Raw genomic sequence first — 21,552 nt, forward strand, 5'->3', positions numbered from 1 at the left:
GAGAGCCCATAATTTCTTCAAATACATTTTCAATCCCCTTTTCTCTTTCTTCTCCTTCCAGGGTCCCTATTATGTATAGATTGGCACGTTTTATATTATCCCATAGGTCTCTTATATTGCTTTCATTTTTTTTTCATTTGGGTTTCATTTGGTCAATTGGGTGATTCAGCCTTTCATTTACTCTTTTTTTAAAAAATAAATTTATTTTTGGTTGTGTTGGGTCTTTGTTGCTGCGCGCGGGCTTTCTCTAGTTGCGGTGAGCGGGGGCTACTGTTTGTTGCGGTGCATGGGCTTCTCATTGCAGTGGCTTCTCTTGTCGGGGAGCACGGGCTCTAGGCGTGCGGGCTTCAGTAGTTGTGGCATGCAGGCTCAGTAGTTGTGGCTCATGGGCTTAGTTGCTCCGCAGCATGTGGGATTTTCCCAGACCACGGCTCGAACCTGTGTCCCCTGTATTAGCAGTGAATTCTTAACCACTGCGCCACCAGGGAAGTCCCTCATTTACTCTTGAGAGAATTAATTTTCTGGCTGGAGTTTGGGGACCAGGACATGAGTATGCTTCTCTCTCTCTCTTTGGGAGCCAGCTGCATGCAGGACGCATGGATTCTCACTTTGTCTAGGTCGAACGGTAAGCTTAGCAGGGAAGAAGGGAGGCCTGCAGGCTGCTAGTGCTGCCTGTGACTGGGTGGGGACATCTACGTCTGGGGTGTGCATTTGGCAAGAACTGGACCACACCCTCTAGCACAACATTTATTACTAATAAAGCTGAGATTTTAACCTCTGTCTGATGTCTGCGTCTTTCTCTGAATTGGCTTTCAGAGTCAGGTAAGGGACAAGATTGTCATTTACTAGGCATGTCAAAACTCCACCACTTCATCCCACCACCACCCCCATCATCCAAGCACCCTTGACTCTTATTAATTTATAAGATTAAGGCATTCAGGTGAGCTCTTCCCCAACCTTCTCCATCCCTACGTGTGTGTCTTTGGACAGCTTTCTCTCCATCAGAGGAATCACCACCTCCTTTCTAAGACTGATCTTTCTTTCAGGTCTTTTTCTAATTACTGTCTTGTTTCTCTCCTTGTCTTTCTTGTCAGGGTCTTTCTTACCATAATCTTCTCTTCCTGGTCACTTGGAAAGAGGACGCCAAAGAAGATCTCAAGATCAACTGCTGATTTCCCATCAAGCCGACAGGAAACCCAAGACCTTAACCCAGATCCACAAATATGACAAGAAACCACTTAACCCAGAGGGTTTTGGGGGAATCAGAGCCTGCTATTATAGGTTTGGCTACTCTACGACCTATAGCTCCTTAAGTATAGGACCAACTGCATTTAAAATGTGTGATTTATGAGTTATATCCTGCATACTTTGAAATATCAGACATAGAAAATAAATTTATGTAAATGTTATAAAATATATGAAAGAGTAGAGGAGATAAGGAGAGCAATATACACCACACATTCCCAAACCTTACAATAATACACTTGTTATAATTAAATATTAAGTTTGGTGCTAAGCTTCCTTGAAGCCATGAAAAAAGGTAAACACGCTGGATTACATAATTCTCATTGTTCGAGAAAAGGAAGCTGAATCTCTAACAAAGTTTTGTCAGAAAGGATTCTTTCCAACTCAATTGCTCTGGAACCTGTGCACCAGTGATGGGGATGCCAAAGCACAAAAAGAAAGGTGTGTTCGACAGTGGGTTTGCGAGAGACACAGAGGTGGGCTTCAAGCTCCAATTGATAGGGATACTTGTTACCAGTTATTAAACTGGTGAGACAAGAATAGAATGTTTAGGTTGACCAGTTCTACCTTGGTCGTGCTGGGAAGTTATTTGTAAATGCTGTCCCCGCACCAGCCCTCTTGCTTATCTGATATTATGCCTTTGGGCAAAGAGACAACATGTACCAACACCAACTCTTGTTTTGATCTTACTGATCTGAAGGATCCTTCCTTTTCCAGGGACCAGAATCATTTGCATACTGAGGTTGTTCCTCATCCCTAAGAGTAAAACCAAAGTTTTGAATCCAGAGGGAGCATCGTTGGTTTCCTATTTGATATTCCAGGAGGGAACTCATGGAGGACAGGACAGAAAGTTGCATTCAAATCAAGAGACAAACTTTGGAGTCATTCATTCATTCCCAAAAATCGAGCTCCTGCTAACGTGGCCATGTGCAGGCTCTGGGAACACCGTGGTGAGTGGAATTTGTAGCTGGTCCCTGCCTTCGTGGGGCTTAGACTCCAAGAGCCCTGACCTAGTCTACTAAGGTGGGAAGCGGTCAGGGCAGTTTGCCAGAAGGAATTGGCATTTGGGCAGAGTTCCAAAAGATGAGCAGGTGGAGGGAAGAGGATGTGCAAAGTCCCTGCGGCAGGAAGAAAGCAGTGGCTTTGAGGGGGTGGAAGAGGGCCAGCAAGACTGGAGGACTGAGCATGAGGGGCGGACAGTCCAGGGTGCGGCTGGACGGATGGCAGGGCCTCATGGGCCCAGCAGCAGTGGGAGCCACTGAGGGGGCTTTTCAGGCGAGCTGGTGATGGGGGCTGTGGGGGCTGGTTAGAGTCTCTCTGGTGTAAAATGGACTGAAAGACCAGGACTGAATTCCGAGGACTGATTTCTGAGGGGACAGCTGCAGGAACCCAAGTGAAAAATGATGCTGGCTTGTACTCAGGTGCTGAGGGTAGAGAAGGAAAGATGTGGGTGGACCATGATTTATACGTGAGGGTAAGTTATCCGACTTGGGGATTGTTAGTGCAGAAGAGGGAGGACTCCAAATGCTTTGCCAGTGACTGTCTTGCTGAATGAGATGGCAGTGGTGGTATTCATGGAGCTCCGGGGGGACGTTTTGGGAGGAAAAGCCTGAGGGCGGTGCCCTGAGACAGCTGAGTGGGCCGGTGGCTGGGGCTTTGGGTTAAATGCCCGGCTGCAACCAGCGCTGTGTTAGCTAAAAACTGAGTCACATGGTACATCTCTTCTTGAGGGACTGAATGTTGGAATTTACAAAATGTTGAAATTCTATTAAATGGTTAGTTTGGTAGAATTTTATATATACCTTTCCAAGCAATAGGGGAAAGCCATGAATTTGGTTCCTGAACCTAAGCCCTCAAAGCACCCTGCATGGAGGAGCACGACACGTATGTAAACTTCCGGTGTGAACACGTTTGCAAATCACTGGCCCAGGTTTTGCGAGGTGCCCAGACCACAGGGAGGTCAGGAAGGGAAAAACACCAACGGTGTTGATCACAGACGCTAACCCCTAACCAGACCCTGCCGTCCGCATGGTGCTGGGGCCGGTCCCACTGAGAGAAGAACAGGAAAATCATCAAACGGCAAATGGTGACACAGAAAATGAAAGCAAGCAAATCTATAAGGAAGATTAAAGAAGTGGCAGAAACATCTGAGTACTCAAAAATTTGATTTTAAAAGTAATCACTGATGGGAGGGATAAATTAAGTATTTGAGATTAACAGATACACATTATTATGTAGAGAATAGATAAGTGACAAGCACCTACTGTATAACATAGGGAACTATATTTGACATCTTGTAATAACCTATGAGGAAAAAGAATCTGGAAAAGAATTTATATATATATATATATATATATATATGTATATATATGTATGATGGAACCACTATAACAGAACCAATTTGCTGTACACCCGAAACACTGTAGATCAACTATACTTCAATTAAAAAAAAAAGCGACTACAGAAAAAGTAGATAAATTAGGAATTTGGGATTAACATATACACATTACTGTACATAAAACAGATAACCTACAAGGACCTACTTTATAGGACAGGGAACTCTACTCAATATTCTGTGACAACCTATATGGGAAAAGAATCTGAAAAAGAGTGGATATATGTAGATGTATAACTGAATCACTTTGCTGTACACCTGAAACTAACACAACACTGTAAATCAACTATACTTCAACAAAAGAAAAGAAAAAAAAAAAGTCATCACTGGTGCCAACAGTTAGGTAGAAATAACTAATTCTTCCCATTCTCCCATCTCTTGCTCCCCAGAGGTCCTGGTTAGGGTGAAGGAAAGCTCCCTTTTTCCAGACCTCCTCTTTCTGTCTCTGGCGTTCACCTATGATTCAGCCAAGAAAGAGTCAACAAAGGGAACCGGAGGGGCAGGAATGTGCTCCCGTCACCCCCGGGGAGCTCGGCCAAGGCAAACGGGAAGTAGCCTGCTTTTACCGCCCCGCGCACTTTCATTCCTCTTACGTGTGCTCGGAGCCCCAAGGGGAAAATGCAATTTGGTAGCGACCTGACAACCACATCCCTGGAGCCTTGGTCCAAAAAGGGTAAAAATCCAAACACTGCTCTGGGAAGGGAGGAGGGGAGGAGGCAGGGTGAGAGAGAACACCATTTCCACCCATGGTAAATTACGCCTGTGATTCCATTCAAGTTAATGTCCACCTAGAAAGTGGAAGTTAGGTTATCAAGATGGGGGCGCTTTAGCTTTCTCGTAAGGAAATCATGATTATATCTTGAAAGGTTAGTAATTACCAGTAAAATAGCAAAGAAGTGTTCCAAAGTTTTATTGAAAATATACCTTATTAAGGCCGAAGGTTGGTGCAGATAACCTTTGAGTTTGGCTGGTAGGATTGCAAGTTGACTAGGTCTAGGAGGGCGGGAGGGCTAGAGCTCTGCAGCTGCCGGGGGCATCATCCCTCCTGTGGGCTGAGGTGGAGGCACTGGCCTGAACACCCACCACGAAGGTTTCACGGTGTATCGTGAATTCTGCTATAATTGCTGGGCCCCCTGATTGGGAAGTATGTGCTGAAATATTCTCTTGAAGTCCTACCATGTTTTTATGTTTCTCGATATACACACGTATATCAGACGATATACACGGTATCAGAAAACTTTAATGCTGAAGACTCCAGGATAGAATGATGCTCTGGAATCCCCTTAGGCATGTCTCCCTCGCCACGCTCATCCTTCTACATGCATTGTTGATTAAACTCTTTGGAACAACGTTTTATCAATTCTCATGCTCTTTAACAAGCTTCAGTTGCTTTTATGAAGTGACCAATGTTCTCAAAAATTATGATTCAAAAAATGTCTCTAGTGCGGGTTGATCGTTCCTGTCTACCTTTGCTGGTTGCTCTGCAGTTTGCAGCCGCAGGAAAAGCAATACTATAAAGTATGGAACACATCACCCTTTCTGTTCCTCCCTGCCCTGCCCTCCTCTGCTCATTTACTCACTGCCCCATACAGGCAAGCCGTCCATTCCCCATGTAGCAAGCACTGACATCTTGATGATGCTGATCTTGCGGGGTACCCAAGACAGACGCCTCTGCCCCTCCTGTACCTCTGCTCCGTGAGGTCGGAAAGGTGTTGGGAAGGTGCAAGGAGAGCACAAGTCAGGATCAGGAGGTCAAGCCGGGGCCGACGACACTTGGCCAAGGCAACAACATATGTCAAGGGCGTGGAGAAACGTCCCCAGCAGTTACACAGCCCTGCACCTGACGGTTCTCTCCATGTATTGTATTGTAAAAGCGCCCACTTTGGGGGCGGGCAAGAACCATCAGGGTTTTGTTTGTTTTGGTTTGGTTTTGGCCTGGAATATTTGTGATAAATGTCATCATTCAATTCTATATACAATATATAACCATCGTTTGGAACTTTCACACTACTCTGGGGGGTGGGGAACACGTTCAAAAGCCAACGTTGAGTCAACAGGAGAACTGGGAGTGAATGTGTAAACGGACTTGGCATTCCCCTTAGACAGGACGGAGGAGCCGCACGCTTTGGCCCTACGCCCCGCGCCCCGCGCCCCGCGGTGGCCACGCCCCAGACGCACCTCTCACAGGTGACACGAATGCGCTCCTCGCTGGACGACTGCTGTTCGTCCTCCTTCTCCTGGAAATGCTCCCGGACACACTGCTCTTCAAACTCGTGCAGCCTCTTCAGCTCCTCGTCGCTGAGAAACAGCTCTGTGCAAAGGCAGAAGCGGTTGCCACGTGAGAAACCAGCCAGGTAGATGCACCCTTTCGAATTTCACAGCCCGCCTTTAACCAAGCTCCCTTCCCCACCCCTTGCAGGCAGCGCCGTGCTCCCGCCACTGCTTATATCACACAAAGCCTCCTTGTAATATGCGGCGATCATATTGATATTTCTGGTGGAGCTAAACGGCTCACTTTTTAACACAAAAATCCAAATTACAGCTATTTGGAAAGCGAAACCAAGTATGATTTTCTGGAAAAGGTTTTGCATGTATTTTATGGATACAGGCAAGTGGACAGGAGTATTTTCCCATTCTCTTTAGATGCAACACACTAAAAACATTTTGAGGACGTCGCTGGTGGTGCAGTGGTTAATAATCTGGCTACCAACGCAGGGGACACGGGTTCGAGCCCTAGTCTGGGAAGATCCCACATGCCGCGGAGCAACTAAGCCCGTACGCCACAACTACTGAGCCTGTGCCCTAGAGCCCGTGCTCCGCAACAAGAGAAGCCACCGCAATGAGAAGCCCACGCGCCGCAAAGAAGAGTACCACCACCCGCCGCAACTAGAGAAAGCCCTCGCGCAGCAACAAGAACCCAACGCAGCCAAAAATAAATAAATAAATAAATCTATATGTATAAAAACATTTTGAAAGGAACATTGGCTTTATAGAGAAAAGTTATTTTCAAGAACTGTCTCAATTTCTCATCTCTTCCTGAGTGGACTTTCAGTGATATGAATTACTAATAAATGAACAAAACTAGAATAAAATCAGCATGAAATGAGAAGCATTCTGCAAAGAATAGCATTTGGATAGAGTGCTGTGTTTTCACACATTTAAGTAGTTTAAGGAGATTTCCATGCAGGTATCCAATTAGAATGGTCTTTCTAGATTAGCCCAAGATAGAAATGAAAGAGTCCTGCACATACTCAATCCACGATCCTGTTCGTCTTGGTCCCCTTCTCTTTTCTTCCTGCAGTGGCGGCTGAGACGCATAATGATTATATAGACGTGGCTTAAAATGATCATTGGTGGAGGCAAGACTGGCCGGTCATGAAATGTCATAATCAGCTGATAACGCTGGAATTTCCACACTTGGTTGGATATTGACTTTACTTCAAAGAAGGTATTGCTTTAAAAAGAATACATGTTTAGTTAGTTGTATTACTTTTAATTGTGATTTCCCAGGGCAATCAGAATTACTCACACTGAATTGAAATTATGCGATCAAATGGCCTTTTGGGGTCATTCCACGAGTTAGTACTGACTCTGAATGACCTGTCTTTTGGTTTATCTATCAGCGTGGCTTACCAACATTCAAGGACGTCTTACGCATATAAATAATTAAGAATTAAGTGTATTGAAATTGCTACCCACTGCTTTCTTGCAAAACCACACCACAGCCTACTGACTGCTCAGAAAATTTTATTTCATATATTTAAAGGTATGAGCCATCCCACTAAGCATTTTGAAGTATTTAAACTTTAAATTCAGTCAACTAGCTGACTACATTTTTTTGGAACCGAGTTGATTAATTACTGAACATTTTGATTAAAGGTGGGTTACTCTGGATGTTGGGTAGGTACAGTCTTTGTCTTCTTTGAGTTTCCAGTGGGAGGCAGTAAGCCTAGAATTGTTGGAATCCTGATCAGGCGTGTTGTCTACACGGGGACCTTAGAAAAGTCAGTTAACCTCTGTCAACCTTCATTTTCTCATCTGTCAAGTCCGGAGTGTAACCAGATTCTCTCCAATGCCCTGGTCAGCTCTGAAAGTCTATATTTCTGTGAAGGATTTTTCCCTTATATTTTCCATCTTAGAAACTAAAATAAAGTTTTCCAACATTTATTAAGCATGGTCACATCCTCAACATATCATGACAAAAGGGGCAAGTTTTACAAGAAATTTGATTGTGGATTTTAAGCCTTTTCTTTCTTAGGCCATTTTATCTTCTATTTGGTAAGTGATAAGAAAAATATTTCATATAATAGTACAGTAATTGTCACAGCCTATGAAATTAACTTTGCTTTCTGTGCCTCTGATAATGAATTCAAGGCTCAGTTTGATAAATCTTCTCTGTCTCAGGAGACTTTCGTCTAAGAAAATATTTTCATTAGATTAAAATACATGCCAAGGGGCTTCCCTGGTGGCGCAGTGGTTGAGAGTCTGCCTGCCGATGCAGGGGACGCGGGTTCGTGCCCCGGTCCGGGAGGATGCCACATGCCGCGGGGCGACTGGGCCCGTGAGCCACGGCCGCTGAGCCTGCGCGTCCGGAGCCTGTGCTCCGCAACGGGAGAGGCCACAACGGTGAGAGGCCCGCGTACCGCAAAAAAAAAAAAAAAAAAAAATGCCAAAAGTGTTAAAATACTAACCAAGATTGAATTTAAATGTATTTAAGTGTCAACCCTTGATTTAGGAATACATGAAGGCTGATTACTGTTGAACAAAAAAACGTTGTGAAAAATTCTACGCATTTGAAAGCCCTAGCGGAATTCCATGTAAATCCTGGGCAGCCTGGGAGATTTCCGAGATTACACTGAAAATCTGTAAAATAATAAATAACAAATATACGGTCATCAGCGGTGACACGCACTTGAAAACGGCGATGAGCAAGTTCACGAGCAGGATGTTGGCCACCAGCAGGTAGCAAGCCATGATGGCGGGTGTGAGCCAGGCGCCCGGGATGCAGGGAGGGAGCCGCTTGCCCTCCTCATCGTACTGGTTGTCACCACAAGGAGCTGAAACGAGAGTCTGTCTTTTTGTACTTGACTTTTACATAGAATGAAAAGAATAAATAAACTGACCTATGCTATTAAAGGACCTATTTCTTTTTTACTATGTTTTTTTTCTGATTTCATAAGCAATAATTTTCCATGTGAAAAATATCAATTCATACAAAGGAGATAAGGAACTCATTTCTGCACTCACAGACAGTCATTCTTAACTTGTTATATTTGTAAACATTTTCTCATTTCTGTGTTGTGTTTGTCATATACAGAAGTTCTTCATTTCTAAGCAGATGCATCTATCTATGCGTCTATGGGTTTCTTTACTGTTATCCATTAGAAAGTGATTGGGTCTTCTAATTATTTAACATTAACTTATGTTGTCTTCTTGGTCATTTGTACATTAACTTTGAAAATAATTTTATTGTGAGGTAGGAGGTACGGATCCCCTCTAGCCTCCAATCCATTAACTGACTGTTCTGAGTGATGTTTGAAAAAGAATCTTTTCTCTCTCTGCTCATTTGAAATGCCACTTTGATCATATGGGACTTATTTTTGACGAAAAAGATAGGATGATCTTAACAGTAATTAGTGAAGTAATATCCATGAATTTATTGTCTATTTACTTTTCACTTCCTTATCGTTTACAAAAGTACTGACACCAGAAAACAAGAGAAATATTTGAAACTGGTATAAGACTATTAGTAATTAGCTGAGGAAGAAACTAATTAATACACACATTTCATGGACTAGAGTCATCAATTATGCATAAACTTACGATTGATTTCCATGGCGTAGACTATAGAGTGATTGGAAAGCAGCATTTTATTTTTTTTTAGTTTTGACGGGAAGGAAGAAAAAAAATAAGACAGTTGAGAGAAAAGTCAAACAAACGATGAACAACACAAGAACTGTTTTGCTGTCAAGAAATGTAAAGTGTTCAAGCTTGGGAATTACAGATTCACACTTGGAAACAGTGATCTGCTTAGGAGAATTTTACACATTATTAATTATAGGAAATATATGTATATGTATTTCATGAATATTTATTTTACCACATCATAAGCAATAGTAAAACTCACTAGTGAAAAAAACTGTGAAAAAGACATGAGGCTACTAACAGATGATCATTTTAACATGTAGGTTGACCAATCAAGCATTCCCTGTATCCCAACACAAACACATCATAAGCACAAATAAATAAAAAATTATTATGAAATAATCAGACCAAGAACTGAAAACCTACATTTCACGGTGTTACTGAAAATAGCCTCAAGTTTGCCTCTTCATCTTCTCTTGTTACCCAATTTAATAAAAAAAATAAAAATATTACAACTTACGTCTGGATCCAGGGACTTTTAGCATTTATGTATGTTTACTGAAGCTAATATTCCTTTGAAACCAAATTAGATTTTTACGTTCTGGTTTACCAAGCTACAAACACATTCACTAATTGACCCTGAGATACTCATGATAAGGATGTGTTCTGAATCACGTGATGAAAGCCAGTAGGTAGAAGGCATTGTGCAACTGGTTATCAGTCTCTCTTAGTGGAGATATACCAAACAACCCTGCATTTCCTACAAGGCAAGGATGTTCAGAACCTTCTATTCTCAAGAAGCTTCTGCTTCTACTGGAAGCAGCAGCCATGCTATTGTACCTGGTGCTTTTTGACAGAGCACAACATGCAAATTAAGATATTGGTACTAACATGAAAATAGGTCTGAAGATGCTCGTTCATTGGTGATGCTGTAACTGTCTGGGTGAAATAGCATAAGAGCATTTGAACTTCACTTCCCTACAACACAAGAGACACTGTGACCTACCAGCTCAGCCTGGGCAGAGCTGGGGCCTGCATTCCCCAGAAATCCATGCAGGATTGCAGCTCATTTCCTCTGCTAACATCCAGAATACTGTTGATAATACAAAAATATCACTCCAGGAGTGAAGAGGAAATGGATAGCTATGTGGAAAATGGGTTTTGAAGCTTGAAGAAGAGGATGACACATGGCAGTAGTCACTATCTCATTTGACTGAAATAACACTACCAGCTCTATCTCAGGGCAGAAAAAGATTCAGGTTGAAGAAAAATTAGGATGTTGGCATTGGGACTACATTCATGTGTAGGACATGCTCAAGGGATGTAAGACTCAGAATTCCAGTTAGTGGTTCTCAGAGTAGAAGACAGGACCGATGTCTCAAAACTCTGTATTTCATAATCTGCATTGATTTCTTCACAAAATAGTTTGATGCCTATGGCAGAATAAAAAATACTTTATTCCCAAATTAACACAGGCTCTTCCATTAATTTGGAACTGATCATCTGCCTTGGGAAGCAGGGAAGAGAATCTTACTATGAATTCTAGTCTTACGGTCTATCTGGTCTGCAAACACCTCTCCGTAGATCATCCAGTAGGGCATGTAGAAGATGTTTCGGGCCAGTTTCCAAGAAGGCTCCTCATCTGGATGCAAAATGGCTTGACGGGCTACCCCGAAACTCATCAACACCACCAGCATGATGACCACAAAATACAGCATGTCAATCATCTGAGGAGAGAGGACATGGGCCTCTTACTGTCTTGACTCATGGGCCAAGTTCACCTGGTTCATTACACTGTGCTCCTCAAAGACTTTATGAGTGCTTAATTAGGATGGAGGAAGCTTCTTTTCCCTCCCTCCATCCCATCCACGGGCTACTGATTCTTGTACTTCATGCAATGCATACACCTTATCCTAGAACATTGCCATTCTCATCTCATGCTCTCAATCTTTCCTCTCCTCTATTGTTACCCATAAATAAATTCCTCTAGTAACTACAACTGCAAATGGAGAAAGGGAACAATTATGGAAAATATAGGAATTTGTGAGGGAAACTAAGGAGTAAGAGCAGTAGATATCTAAGGAGGTAATGAGATCATGAGTTGAGAGCACATACTGATATTCATTCATTATACAAACAGTGAGTAGTTACAGTGCGAAATGCTCTGGTTGCTATGGATACTGACCTCATAGAATTCTTAATTTTGAACATCCCTGAAGATGAGGGCCCTGGCTGGCATTAGCTCAACCATATAGCCCTTTGCTCAAAACCACTTGCCCTACAAAGAGTTATTCCTAAGCTTGGAAGACTTCCTTTCTTCTGGGACCAGTCCCAACACTTGGGCTATTTTAAGTGATGTAAGGATGATCTGCTGGTTCATTTTTAGTTTCATATTTTATGGCCTGTTCTGGAGTAAATGTTGCCATGGATTTGTCTTGACCTCATCACACGAATTGCCTGTGTGCACTCCATGCCAGAGCACGTGAGCTGGAAGACTGTCTGGAGTAGGGGTCGGGGAGGGTGACCCCGGGCCCCCTTTGTCTCTGGCTTCTACTGCATGTTAGGAGGTTATGTATCGGGTTATTGCCAGAAATCCATGTACCTACAGTAGGCCCTCAACCTCATGTTCATCAATTGGATTTAATTAAATTGTTGGTATGTAGAAGAACTATGCATCTTAAAGCAAAGAACATTTCCTGTAGGAAACCAACTGCAAGGGAAAGGTCAAATGAAATGCAACAGAGCCATGCTGGAGGCCTGGCCTCAGGTCCTAACCACAGTCTCGGTGTCCGTAGTTACTCACGGGGCGTCAGGACTAACCATCTTTCCGATCATCATCACGTAGGGTCCCAGATACTTGTTGACACCAAAGATGTCCAGGACACGGATGTACCAGAAGATGATATCCACGCAGTAGATCACGCGGCCATAGCCCATGTAGGGCTGCTTCTGTAGGCGGAGGATGGCTCCAATCATGAACATGGAAATGGCTACGAGGTCTGTGATGTTCCAATATTCCTGAAGCCAAACTTTTATTTTCTGGCTGAGTTTACCAGGCTCTGACATGAGGATCTATAAAGAAATGCCAAAGAACAAAAAACAAGGGAGTGTGGTATCGGAAGACTTGTCTTCTTAGAATCTTGGGGCATTAGGACTGGAGCGGCATTCCAGGGCATCTGGTCCCCTTTCCTGCTCAAGACTTCTAAGTACTAATCTTCTCAGGCAGAAAAACATATCTAGAAAGGGAAATTCCACAAAATCCTCTGTATGCCTGGAGTCAGGGTTTCACAAACTCTCAGGAAATGCCTTCTAAATTATGTCCCTCTGGCTGTAATTAAAGTAGCTGCCTTTTGATCCCTTTTCTAATTCTCTGGACACTTGCCTGTGAGCCCACGTTCCAGAGTTAGTCCAGGAGGAAAACTCTAGAGCAGAGATAAACCTGTGTGGTCCCACAGAGGGGCAGTCCACCCAGGGGAGATGGCAGAACCGGGATGGGAAATGTTTATCAGCCAAAATTGCTTTGTAACTCAGAGATGGGAAGTCAGGGGGAAGCTGAACTTGATTTTCTCCTGCTTGAGAGCTTACCCTTTCAAAATCACCACTGATTAAAGGGACACTTCCTCAGAGTAAACCTGAAAATATGTAACAAGCAGCAGGCACGGGCACACTTAGAGCAAGCCCCACGTATGCAGCTATGGCGTGCAGCAGGGTGGGGGTCTTAAAAGTGGTACCCCTTTACTTACTGAGGCTCTGGGTAGGTTCTGGGGGCTCCAGAGGTGGGATGGGGTGGTGGCTATTTATGGGCCAACCCAGAAGGCGTTCACTAGTTTAACAACTTGTGCACTCTGACTGATGGCCGCCCACCCTCTTTCCTATAACTGGGGGTAAAGAACAGTGTCAGTATATGGCTGATGCTCAGTGAGCTCACGGTGTCCCTAGAGATGGCACGGCAGGCCACTTGGGAAATCCCAGTTGTAAAGTGGGCAAAGTTTGAGTGAAGCCCAGCTAGAAAAGAAACAGGAGTAGTAGGAGATGGGTTATAACATTTTAGATTTGGCACTCTGCGTTTCTCGGGCTGTCATCAGACTGACAGCCTCGAATTAGCTCTCCTGGGAAGAAGTTGCCAGTGATAATTTTTCAGTTCAGTGAAAGGGTCACTGCTGATTGCAAAATAAGAATATTGGTTCTCTATCAGTGGGAGAAAGAATATGAAATTCTGCTGTGTGCTTTCTCAAGTTCACTTTTTCTTGGCTATAAGCTTTTCCTTTACAAGCTGATATAAAGAATTAAAACTTGCAGGTGATATTAGAAAGAAAAGGACCTGGCCCATATTTCCTCTGCAGCCTGCAGGGGCTGCCCTCTTGAAGTTACATGTTAGTTTCAAGTCTCCTGTGACACCAGTCTGCAAGAGATGGTGTCTGTCCTTTTCCAACACTTCTTTGAAAATCCTGTTCCCTCTGTTTGCAGCAGTTGCGCTGGCAGCCTGCCCAGAGGCACTGGAGGCTTCCACCAGGTGGATGCGCCCAGCCCCCATCTGCTGCAGGTGCCGCTCGCTGTTCGGCTCCCACCTGCCCCCTTGGGCAATTGCAGCCACTTTCCCAGAGATGCTGGTGGCTGGCTGATGTGGGTACAAAAGTCTGTTCCCTTTGGTCAAAGTGGGACAGACTCTACAGTATTAAATACACTCAGAGCTCCCTGCAGGATTAGGCCAGGGACAGATTCCACTGAAGCCACACCTTGCTCAGCCCCGTCCCCTCTTCTGACCTGGTCACCCTGTTGCCTCTCTCTGCTCTCCTAGGAGCTCTCCTTTAATAAACCCCTTGCACAAGAATCCCCTTCTGGGTTGGAGGGAGGACAGTGTGGTTCAAAGTCCTGAGTTACAGGAGAAATGTCATCTCCTACATCTCCCTTTCTACTTCCAGCTCCGAGAAAACAGAGCCCAAATTTGTACCCAGTTGGAGTCATTGGTTTATCTCAGGTACCTGGCAGCATTTATGCTGCTTTTCTAGGCACTCAGACTTATTTTTATTACTAAACACCATCTATTCTGCCTTGTGTTTTGATTTCCAAGTTCAAATTCAGTTGGAAGCAGAAGGTGTATAAATCTCAAGCAAGGGAACTGGATCAACTTGGGATTGTGACACCTCGAAAGAAAAGTTCCACGGCACTTGGGATTTGCACAGTACGTTTTCAAAATAAGGAGCTACATCTGGGGACTTCCCTGGCGGTCCAGTGGCTAAGACTCTGTGCTTCCACTGCAGGGGGCATGGGTCTGATCCCTGGTTGGGGAACTAAGATCCTACACGCCCTGTGGCCCCAAAAAAAAAAAAAATTTTTTTTTTTTTAAAAGAAGATACATCTGGGGGCTTCCCTGGTGGCGCAGTGGTTGAGAGTCCGCCTGCCGATGCAGGGGACACGGGTTCGTGCCCCGGTCCGGGAAGATCCCACATGCCGCGGAGCGGCTGGGCCCATGAGCCATGGCCGTTGAGCCTGAGCGTCCGGAGCCTGTGCTCCGCAATGGGAGAGGCCACAATAGTGAGAGGCCCGCGTACAGAAAAAAAAAAAAAAAAAAGAAGATACATCTGAATTGAAGTCAGTGGTGGGTGGGGCTGGGACAGGCCTTTGGAGCATCACCTCCCGAATTTTCTCCAGGGCCAGGCTCACGATGTAGGAGATGACGATCCACTCCTGGAGGCAGGGCCAGCGCTCCATCCGCACCAGGATGACATAGTTGAACAGCAGTAGGTAACCCAGGTAAGATATCTGAAAGGCAGAAACTGTGAGCAGTGTCTGGGGAGGTCACATGTGCCTGAAAAAAGCTTCGAAACCCTATTTACAAGTGGACACATCTTCTAAAACAAATTTTCATTTCCAGATGCACTGAATCCTTTAGAGGAAAACTTCCACTCACATCACCAGTGCAGGCAGAGGACTTTGAGGCAGATGGGGAGGCATTTTGTACTTTAGTGCAATATGGGCGCTGACAGTCCATTCTCTAAATGAAGATGCATTTGTTGCTACTATCAGCCTCAAGGGGAAATTATAAAGTTGCACGAAATTATGATGAGTCGGGAAACTTTTAGTAGTTGACTGGTGTGCCCTTTACATTCCTGGAAATTGGAAAATGTTACTGACTCTTCCCTGCCTTGAAAATTTCCTTCTTGAACCTTTCCACTGCTGGCGGATGTGGGAGGTTCGAAGGGAGGAGGCTGACAATGAGGTGTCTTCCCAGGTACACACACCTGTCTTGAGGCCCCTCAGTCAGCCCTGATATGTCTGTGATGTGCTGTGCCCACAGCAGGGTGCCTATCCTTGTGGCATGTAGAGTTGGGAGGGATATGAGAGTGAGCTATGAGGTGGAGGGAGGGTGGTCTGAAGATGACCGAGGTTGATTCACTCTGAAGCTGTACGCACCACGGGTACAGGCCCCTTCTGAAGTCTTGGGTAGGTGGAGGGAGGGTGTATACTAGCAACTATATTTGTGATTCGCAGCCTTTTTTCTTTTTTTTTAAAAGATGCCTCCCTCCTGATTGTTTAAGTTTTACCAGGATACAGGTAGCATCCCATGTATCCACTATCTAGTCTTTGCAGGAGGATTGGAGCAAGAGTTCTCAAAGTGGGGCTGCACTGGGAACCCCTGGCAAGCTATAAAATGTGCGACCCCCTCCCCACATCCAGGGGCAGCATTTAGAGGCCCTGAGGAGACGCCCAAGGCTCATCAGCCCCCTGGCCCCGCACTCTTCATATGCATCTGTGGAGGCCAGGTATCTTCCTGGTCCTCAGCTGGTTCTGACCAGAACAGGTGGGCAGCTATGGCTTTGGTGGTATCGCCAGATGTGGCTGCCAAAAGGTTGGGTGTCCAGGCTATAGCTGACCTGGGTCCCCATGCAGCCCGCTGGGTGCCACGCCCCAGAGCTCTGGCTCTGCCTTCTGCCCTCCTCATCCATTACCCTGTCCATGGCTTTGGACCTGGCCCCTCACGTCCCATCACCGCTCGCACCCAGTCACTAATGGGACTGCAGTGCCAGGATGTGCCAGGCGTGTGCTGCTGCTTGGCATTTGGGACTTCATGAATATTGTCCCTCCCCCGGACCGCAGTGGTTGCAGGAAGCACAGCATGCCTGCCACCCCTGCTGGGACGGCCTGCACCTGAGCCAGTTTCCTCCAAAGGCTTCCAAGCTGCTCCAGTCTCCTCGCCCCACTTTTCCTGCCCATCCACGTGCATAAGGCTGGACCACTCTTGTTCTGGGTGCATCACTCTGCTGGAGCCGTCCAGACAGAGGCCACTGATGGGGCCGGAGGAGAGTGTGTGGTCACGAGGTCAGTGTGGCCTGCACTTGAGAGCAGAGATGCCTTGATTTGCTCCTCTCTTCCAGGACTTCATGCTCTGGGCTCAACCCTACTCTTTGAGTAACCCCGTTAGTCTCCTGAAAAATGACATCTGTGAGCTTGCTCTCTAAATACTAGTCATCTTTGTTCATTGTTGGAATAAAACTCTACTTCCCTAAGTTTGTATTACTAAAGACATTTGAAAAATCCTTCATCTTGAGCAAATAGAATATGACTATTTTGCTTTATGAAATGGTGTATTTGGGGCTAGGATGGCCACATTCCTATGTATAAATATATGACAAGATATCTATCTAGATCCAATTTTAGCTGAAGATTCTTGAGTTAGTCCCACTTCTGTTTTCATAATTAATTTTAATCCATTGATTTTTTTAAAAAAACACTTTTTTTAAGCCCTTGACAATTTTCTTGATTCTGACATGTCTAAAACATGCTAAATGGTGAAGGCTAAGGGCAGGGAACTTACCGTGTAAAACCAGAACTTGACAATAGGAGCGTTGTAGAATTCACAGATCTTGGTCCCGATGGGAACACTTCTTTGCTTTTTTTGTTCATTCTCCTCGTCCCCCTTTCTCGAGCCAGTGTCTGCATTCGCATCCTGGAAACAGAGCAGAGCACATGGCAAGCAGGCTGCCAGATGGGAAACGCCTTGGACTCCAGCACCATATTTAACAGACAGGTGCCTCAAAAATCAAGGATATAAAAGACGCAGACACAGAGAATGGACTTGAGGACACGGAGAGGGGGAAGGGTAAGCTGAGATGAAGTGAGAGAGTGGCATGGGCATATATATACTACCAGATGTAAAATAGATAGCTAGTGGGAAGCTGCCGCATAGACAGGGAGATCAGCTCGGTGCTTTGTGACCACCTAGAGGGGTGGGATGGGGGGGGTCGGAGGGAGACGCAAGAGGGAGGGGATATGGGGATATATGTATATGTATAGCTGATTCACTTTGTTATACAGCAGAAACTAACACACCATTGTAAAGCAATTATACTCCAATAAAGATGTTAAAAAAAAATCAAGGATTATAAATGTCCCCAATTCTTGCAGTTTCTAAATTCACGGCGAGAGAAATCACAACTATTTTGAAAATGAGAGTTGATGGATACTTTTAGAATCAAGGGTATCACTGACCATATTCTCCTCCTCTTTTTCTTTGCCGTCTTCATTTTCCTTGGATGTTTGATATGAGAAGTCATCACAGGTGCGAAATTCCAAAAACAAGATGGTTGGGGGGAGAAGAATCCCCATGATAACCTAGGTATGAAGAGAAAAGTGGATTTTTAAGCTATGGTAATTCTTAAAAATTTTCCCACTATAGGCAAAAAATTTTTAATTATGATCTTCAGCATTAATCAGTAATCTAGCAGCCCTGGAACAGGTCTATCTCTGCTCTGACGGTCTGTGGCTTATTCTGTTTGCTATGTTGATAGAATTGCAGACACTGAGAAGTTTAAGGTCATCCACCAAATTTTTCTAGATGAACAGCAAGCAGTATTGTGTGGAATCCTGACTTAAAAAGCGAAGATCTTGCAATAGTGTTTCAAAGCAGGCAATTTTTTGAAGTAAGATATAGTAAGTAAAAATAAATAAAATGATACCTCTAGTGAAGTAGACCAAAAATATTTTATATAGGAATAACTTAGATGTAAATGTGAATATATGGACCAAGAGTTAGAAGACAAACGTGACTCATGAATGTAGCACTTACTTGGGCTCTGCCTAGACAGCAAAAGGATGGCCTAGCTCATAGATGGAAACCCTTGACATTTTTGTCAGTGCCATGCAGTGTGTCTCCAATACGGAACTCTGCCCCAATGTTCAATGCTAATTTTTTAAAGTTTCCCCTCAGCAATCCATTATTAAGAATAACACAAAAGGGGGACTTCCCTGGTGGTCCAGTGGTTAAGACTTCACCTTCCAATGCCGGGGGTGTGGGTTTGAACCCTGGTCGGGGAGCTAAGATCCCACATGCCTCACGGCCAAGAAACCAAAACATAAAAGGGAAGCAATATTGTAACAAATTCAATAAAGACTTTAAAAATGATCCACATCAAAAAAAAATCTCAAAAACAAGAGTAACACAAAAGGGTTATTTCTACCATATGCTAAAAATTATATTATAAAGCACCAATAATTAAAACAAAGTGGTACAGGTGCACGAAGAGATCAAACAATAGAGCAGAATGGAAGGTCCAGAAAAAGATTCAACTACACATAGGCAATTAATTTGTGATACAAACACCACCTCCAATGGGAGAAGCAGAGATGACTATTTAATAAACTGTATTGAGAAACTGGGTGATCATCTAGAAAATAATTAGGTTGGATTCGTATCTCACACATACACCAGAATAAATTGCATCTAGCTCAAATATTTTGTGAAAGAAAAGAAAGGGAGGGGGCACAGACAGAAGATAAAACAATTAACAATCACCACATGAAAATTCTTTCATAAATGGAGAGTAGGAGAAAGCCTTTCTAATTAGGCTCCCAAATCAAGAAGCAATCAAAATAAAGATCAATATCTTTGATACTGAAAAAAAAATCACAAACTTCTGCACAATGAAAACATGCCTTAACCAAAGTAAAAAATAACTTCTGGGAAAACATATTTGCAGCTCATGTGACAGGCAAAGGGCTAATCTTTCTAATTAGAAAGGATCTTCTAGAAGTCAAGAAGAAAAATTCTAACAACCCAGCAGAAAAATGGGCAAAGGCAGTGAACTTAGGGACATTTGTACTGAGAGGAAAATGGGCTTGTCCTCACTCATAATAAGAGACATTCAAAGGAACTACACAGAGATCTCATTTTTTACCATTAGATTGGAATGTTTGCTCACACACTGTATTGGTGGAATTGTGGGAAAACAAGACATTCCCTACACTATAGGTGGACACCTCCACAGAGGGACAGCTATCAAGATTGCAAGTGCATATCCCCACGGGGCCACCAATTTCCCTTCTGGACATTTATACAGCAGATAAGTGAGATACAGTATGTGTCCAAGAGCACTCATGGTGGCAGTGAGTGTAGCACCCCCAGGCAGGAGTGACCTCCATGGCCTCACTGGGGACTGGTCATAAACTGTGGCCATCGACCATGAAGGAGAACTGGGGAAGCGGGTAAGAATGAAGGAATATTCTGTGTCCCAGAGGAAGTGAAAAAGGAAGGTACAAAACAATAACGATGCCAACCCTTGTGAAAAGGAAAAAAAAAAAAAAGAATATTTACTTCATCATGAAAAAAAGGAAAGAAAGAATATTTATTCATAGTAGCTTTATATATGGAAATATACATAAGAAACAAATATCAGTGGTTGCCAATGGGTAGAACAAGCCATATGGGGGACAGGAGTTGGGAAGGAGACTTGTCACTTATACTTTAAAATAGTTTTAATTTTTAATATGTGCATGTCCTTATGACCTATTCAAAGAATTAAAAAAAGAACAAACCATCCCTGCTTTAAAATAATTATATATTTATGTTGTGAATTAAAAATGCTTGGAAGGGGGCTTCCCTGGTGGCGCAGTGGTTGAGAGTCCACCTGCTGATGTAGGGGACACGGGTTCGTGTCCCGGTCCGGTAAGATCCCACATGCCGCGGAGCGGCTGGGCCCGTGAGCCATGGCTGCTGAGCCTGTGCGTCCGGAGCCTGTGCTCCGCAACGGGAGAGGCCACAACAGTGAGAGGCCCGCGTACCGCCAAAAAAAAAGAAAAAAAAAAAAATGCTTGGGAGGAAGTCTGATGTTTACAAATATTTATACCTTTGGGTAGACATTATATCTAAAAGTAGCATTAGGTAAAGAAGGAAATGATAGAAAAATACCCACTGGATTTCAAAGACTTAGTACAAAAAAAAGCATATAGACTATCTCATTAGTGATTTTTTTCCTTTCAAAAACATGTTGAAATGATAATATTTTGTATATACTGGTTTAAATAAATATATTATTAAAATTAATTTCAACTGCTTCCTTTTTACTTTTTACAATGTACTTAAAAAACTTCTTGTAACTATTAAAAATTTTACTTTCTTAACTAGAAAATTTAAAGTGACATATGTGGCTTGCATTTTATTTCTGTTGGACAGCACTGCTATAGATTCTATAGTTTCATCTTGCTCTTTAAAATTCTGGCATGTTTAAAAATTGCTTTTTAAAATATATGTTTCCTGGTTGTTTATGGGTTGAAGAGATAGAACATTTGGACCTGTAGACTTCATCACGGAGTGGATTTGGGGATGCTCCTCTGCCCTTGTTTTCTCCTGCCACTTGGCAGCTGGATGCAGAGGCTGGACCAGACCCAGGCTGTTTTGTAAATTTTATTGAAGTAGGGTTGATTTACAATGTCGTGTTTAATGTCTGCTGCACAGCAAAGTGACTCAGTTATATATATTCTTTTTCATATTCTTTTCCATTATGGTTTATCACAGGATACTGAATATAATTCCCTGTGCTATACAGTAGGGTCTTGTTGTTTATCCATCCTATATATACTAGTTTGCATCTGCTAATCCCAAACTCCCAATCCTTCCCTCCCCCACCCCTCCTCCCCCTTGGCAACCACAAGTCTGTCCTCTATGTCTGTGAGTCTGTTTCTGCTTTGTAGATATGTTCAGTATGAAGGTTACTAAAAATAGAGTTGCCATATGATGTAGCAATCCCACTCCTGGGCATATATCCAGACAA

The 21,552-nt window shown here is 43.6% G+C and overlaps 1 protein-coding gene across 1 annotated transcript in view; it reads right to left on the minus strand.

Annotated features, from left to right (window-relative positions):
- Positions 1-21,552, minus strand: part of TRPM1 (transient receptor potential cation channel subfamily M member 1) — a 139,897-nt gene that overhangs the window by 11,467 nt on the left and 106,878 nt on the right. The window contains exons 23-31 of the mRNA XM_060002502.1: positions 17,996-18,118; positions 17,322-17,453; positions 15,140-15,268; positions 12,326-12,577; positions 11,058-11,232; positions 9,464-9,484; positions 8,553-8,697; positions 6,892-7,094; positions 5,819-5,951 (exon numbers count right to left, since the gene is read on the minus strand). Of these exons, the coding sequence (XP_059858485.1) occupies positions 5,819-5,951; positions 6,892-7,094; positions 8,553-8,697; positions 9,464-9,484; positions 11,058-11,232; positions 12,326-12,577; positions 15,140-15,268; positions 17,322-17,453; positions 17,996-18,118 (1,313 nt within the window). The remainder of the gene's footprint in view (positions 1-5,818; positions 5,952-6,891; positions 7,095-8,552; positions 8,698-9,463; positions 9,485-11,057; positions 11,233-12,325; positions 12,578-15,139; positions 15,269-17,321; positions 17,454-17,995; positions 18,119-21,552) is intronic.

The sequence above is a fragment of the Delphinus delphis genome, chromosome 2, assembly GCF_949987515.2.
Source record: "Delphinus delphis chromosome 2, mDelDel1.2, whole genome shotgun sequence".
Lineage (NCBI taxonomy): Eukaryota > Metazoa > Chordata > Mammalia > Artiodactyla > Delphinidae > Delphinus > Delphinus delphis.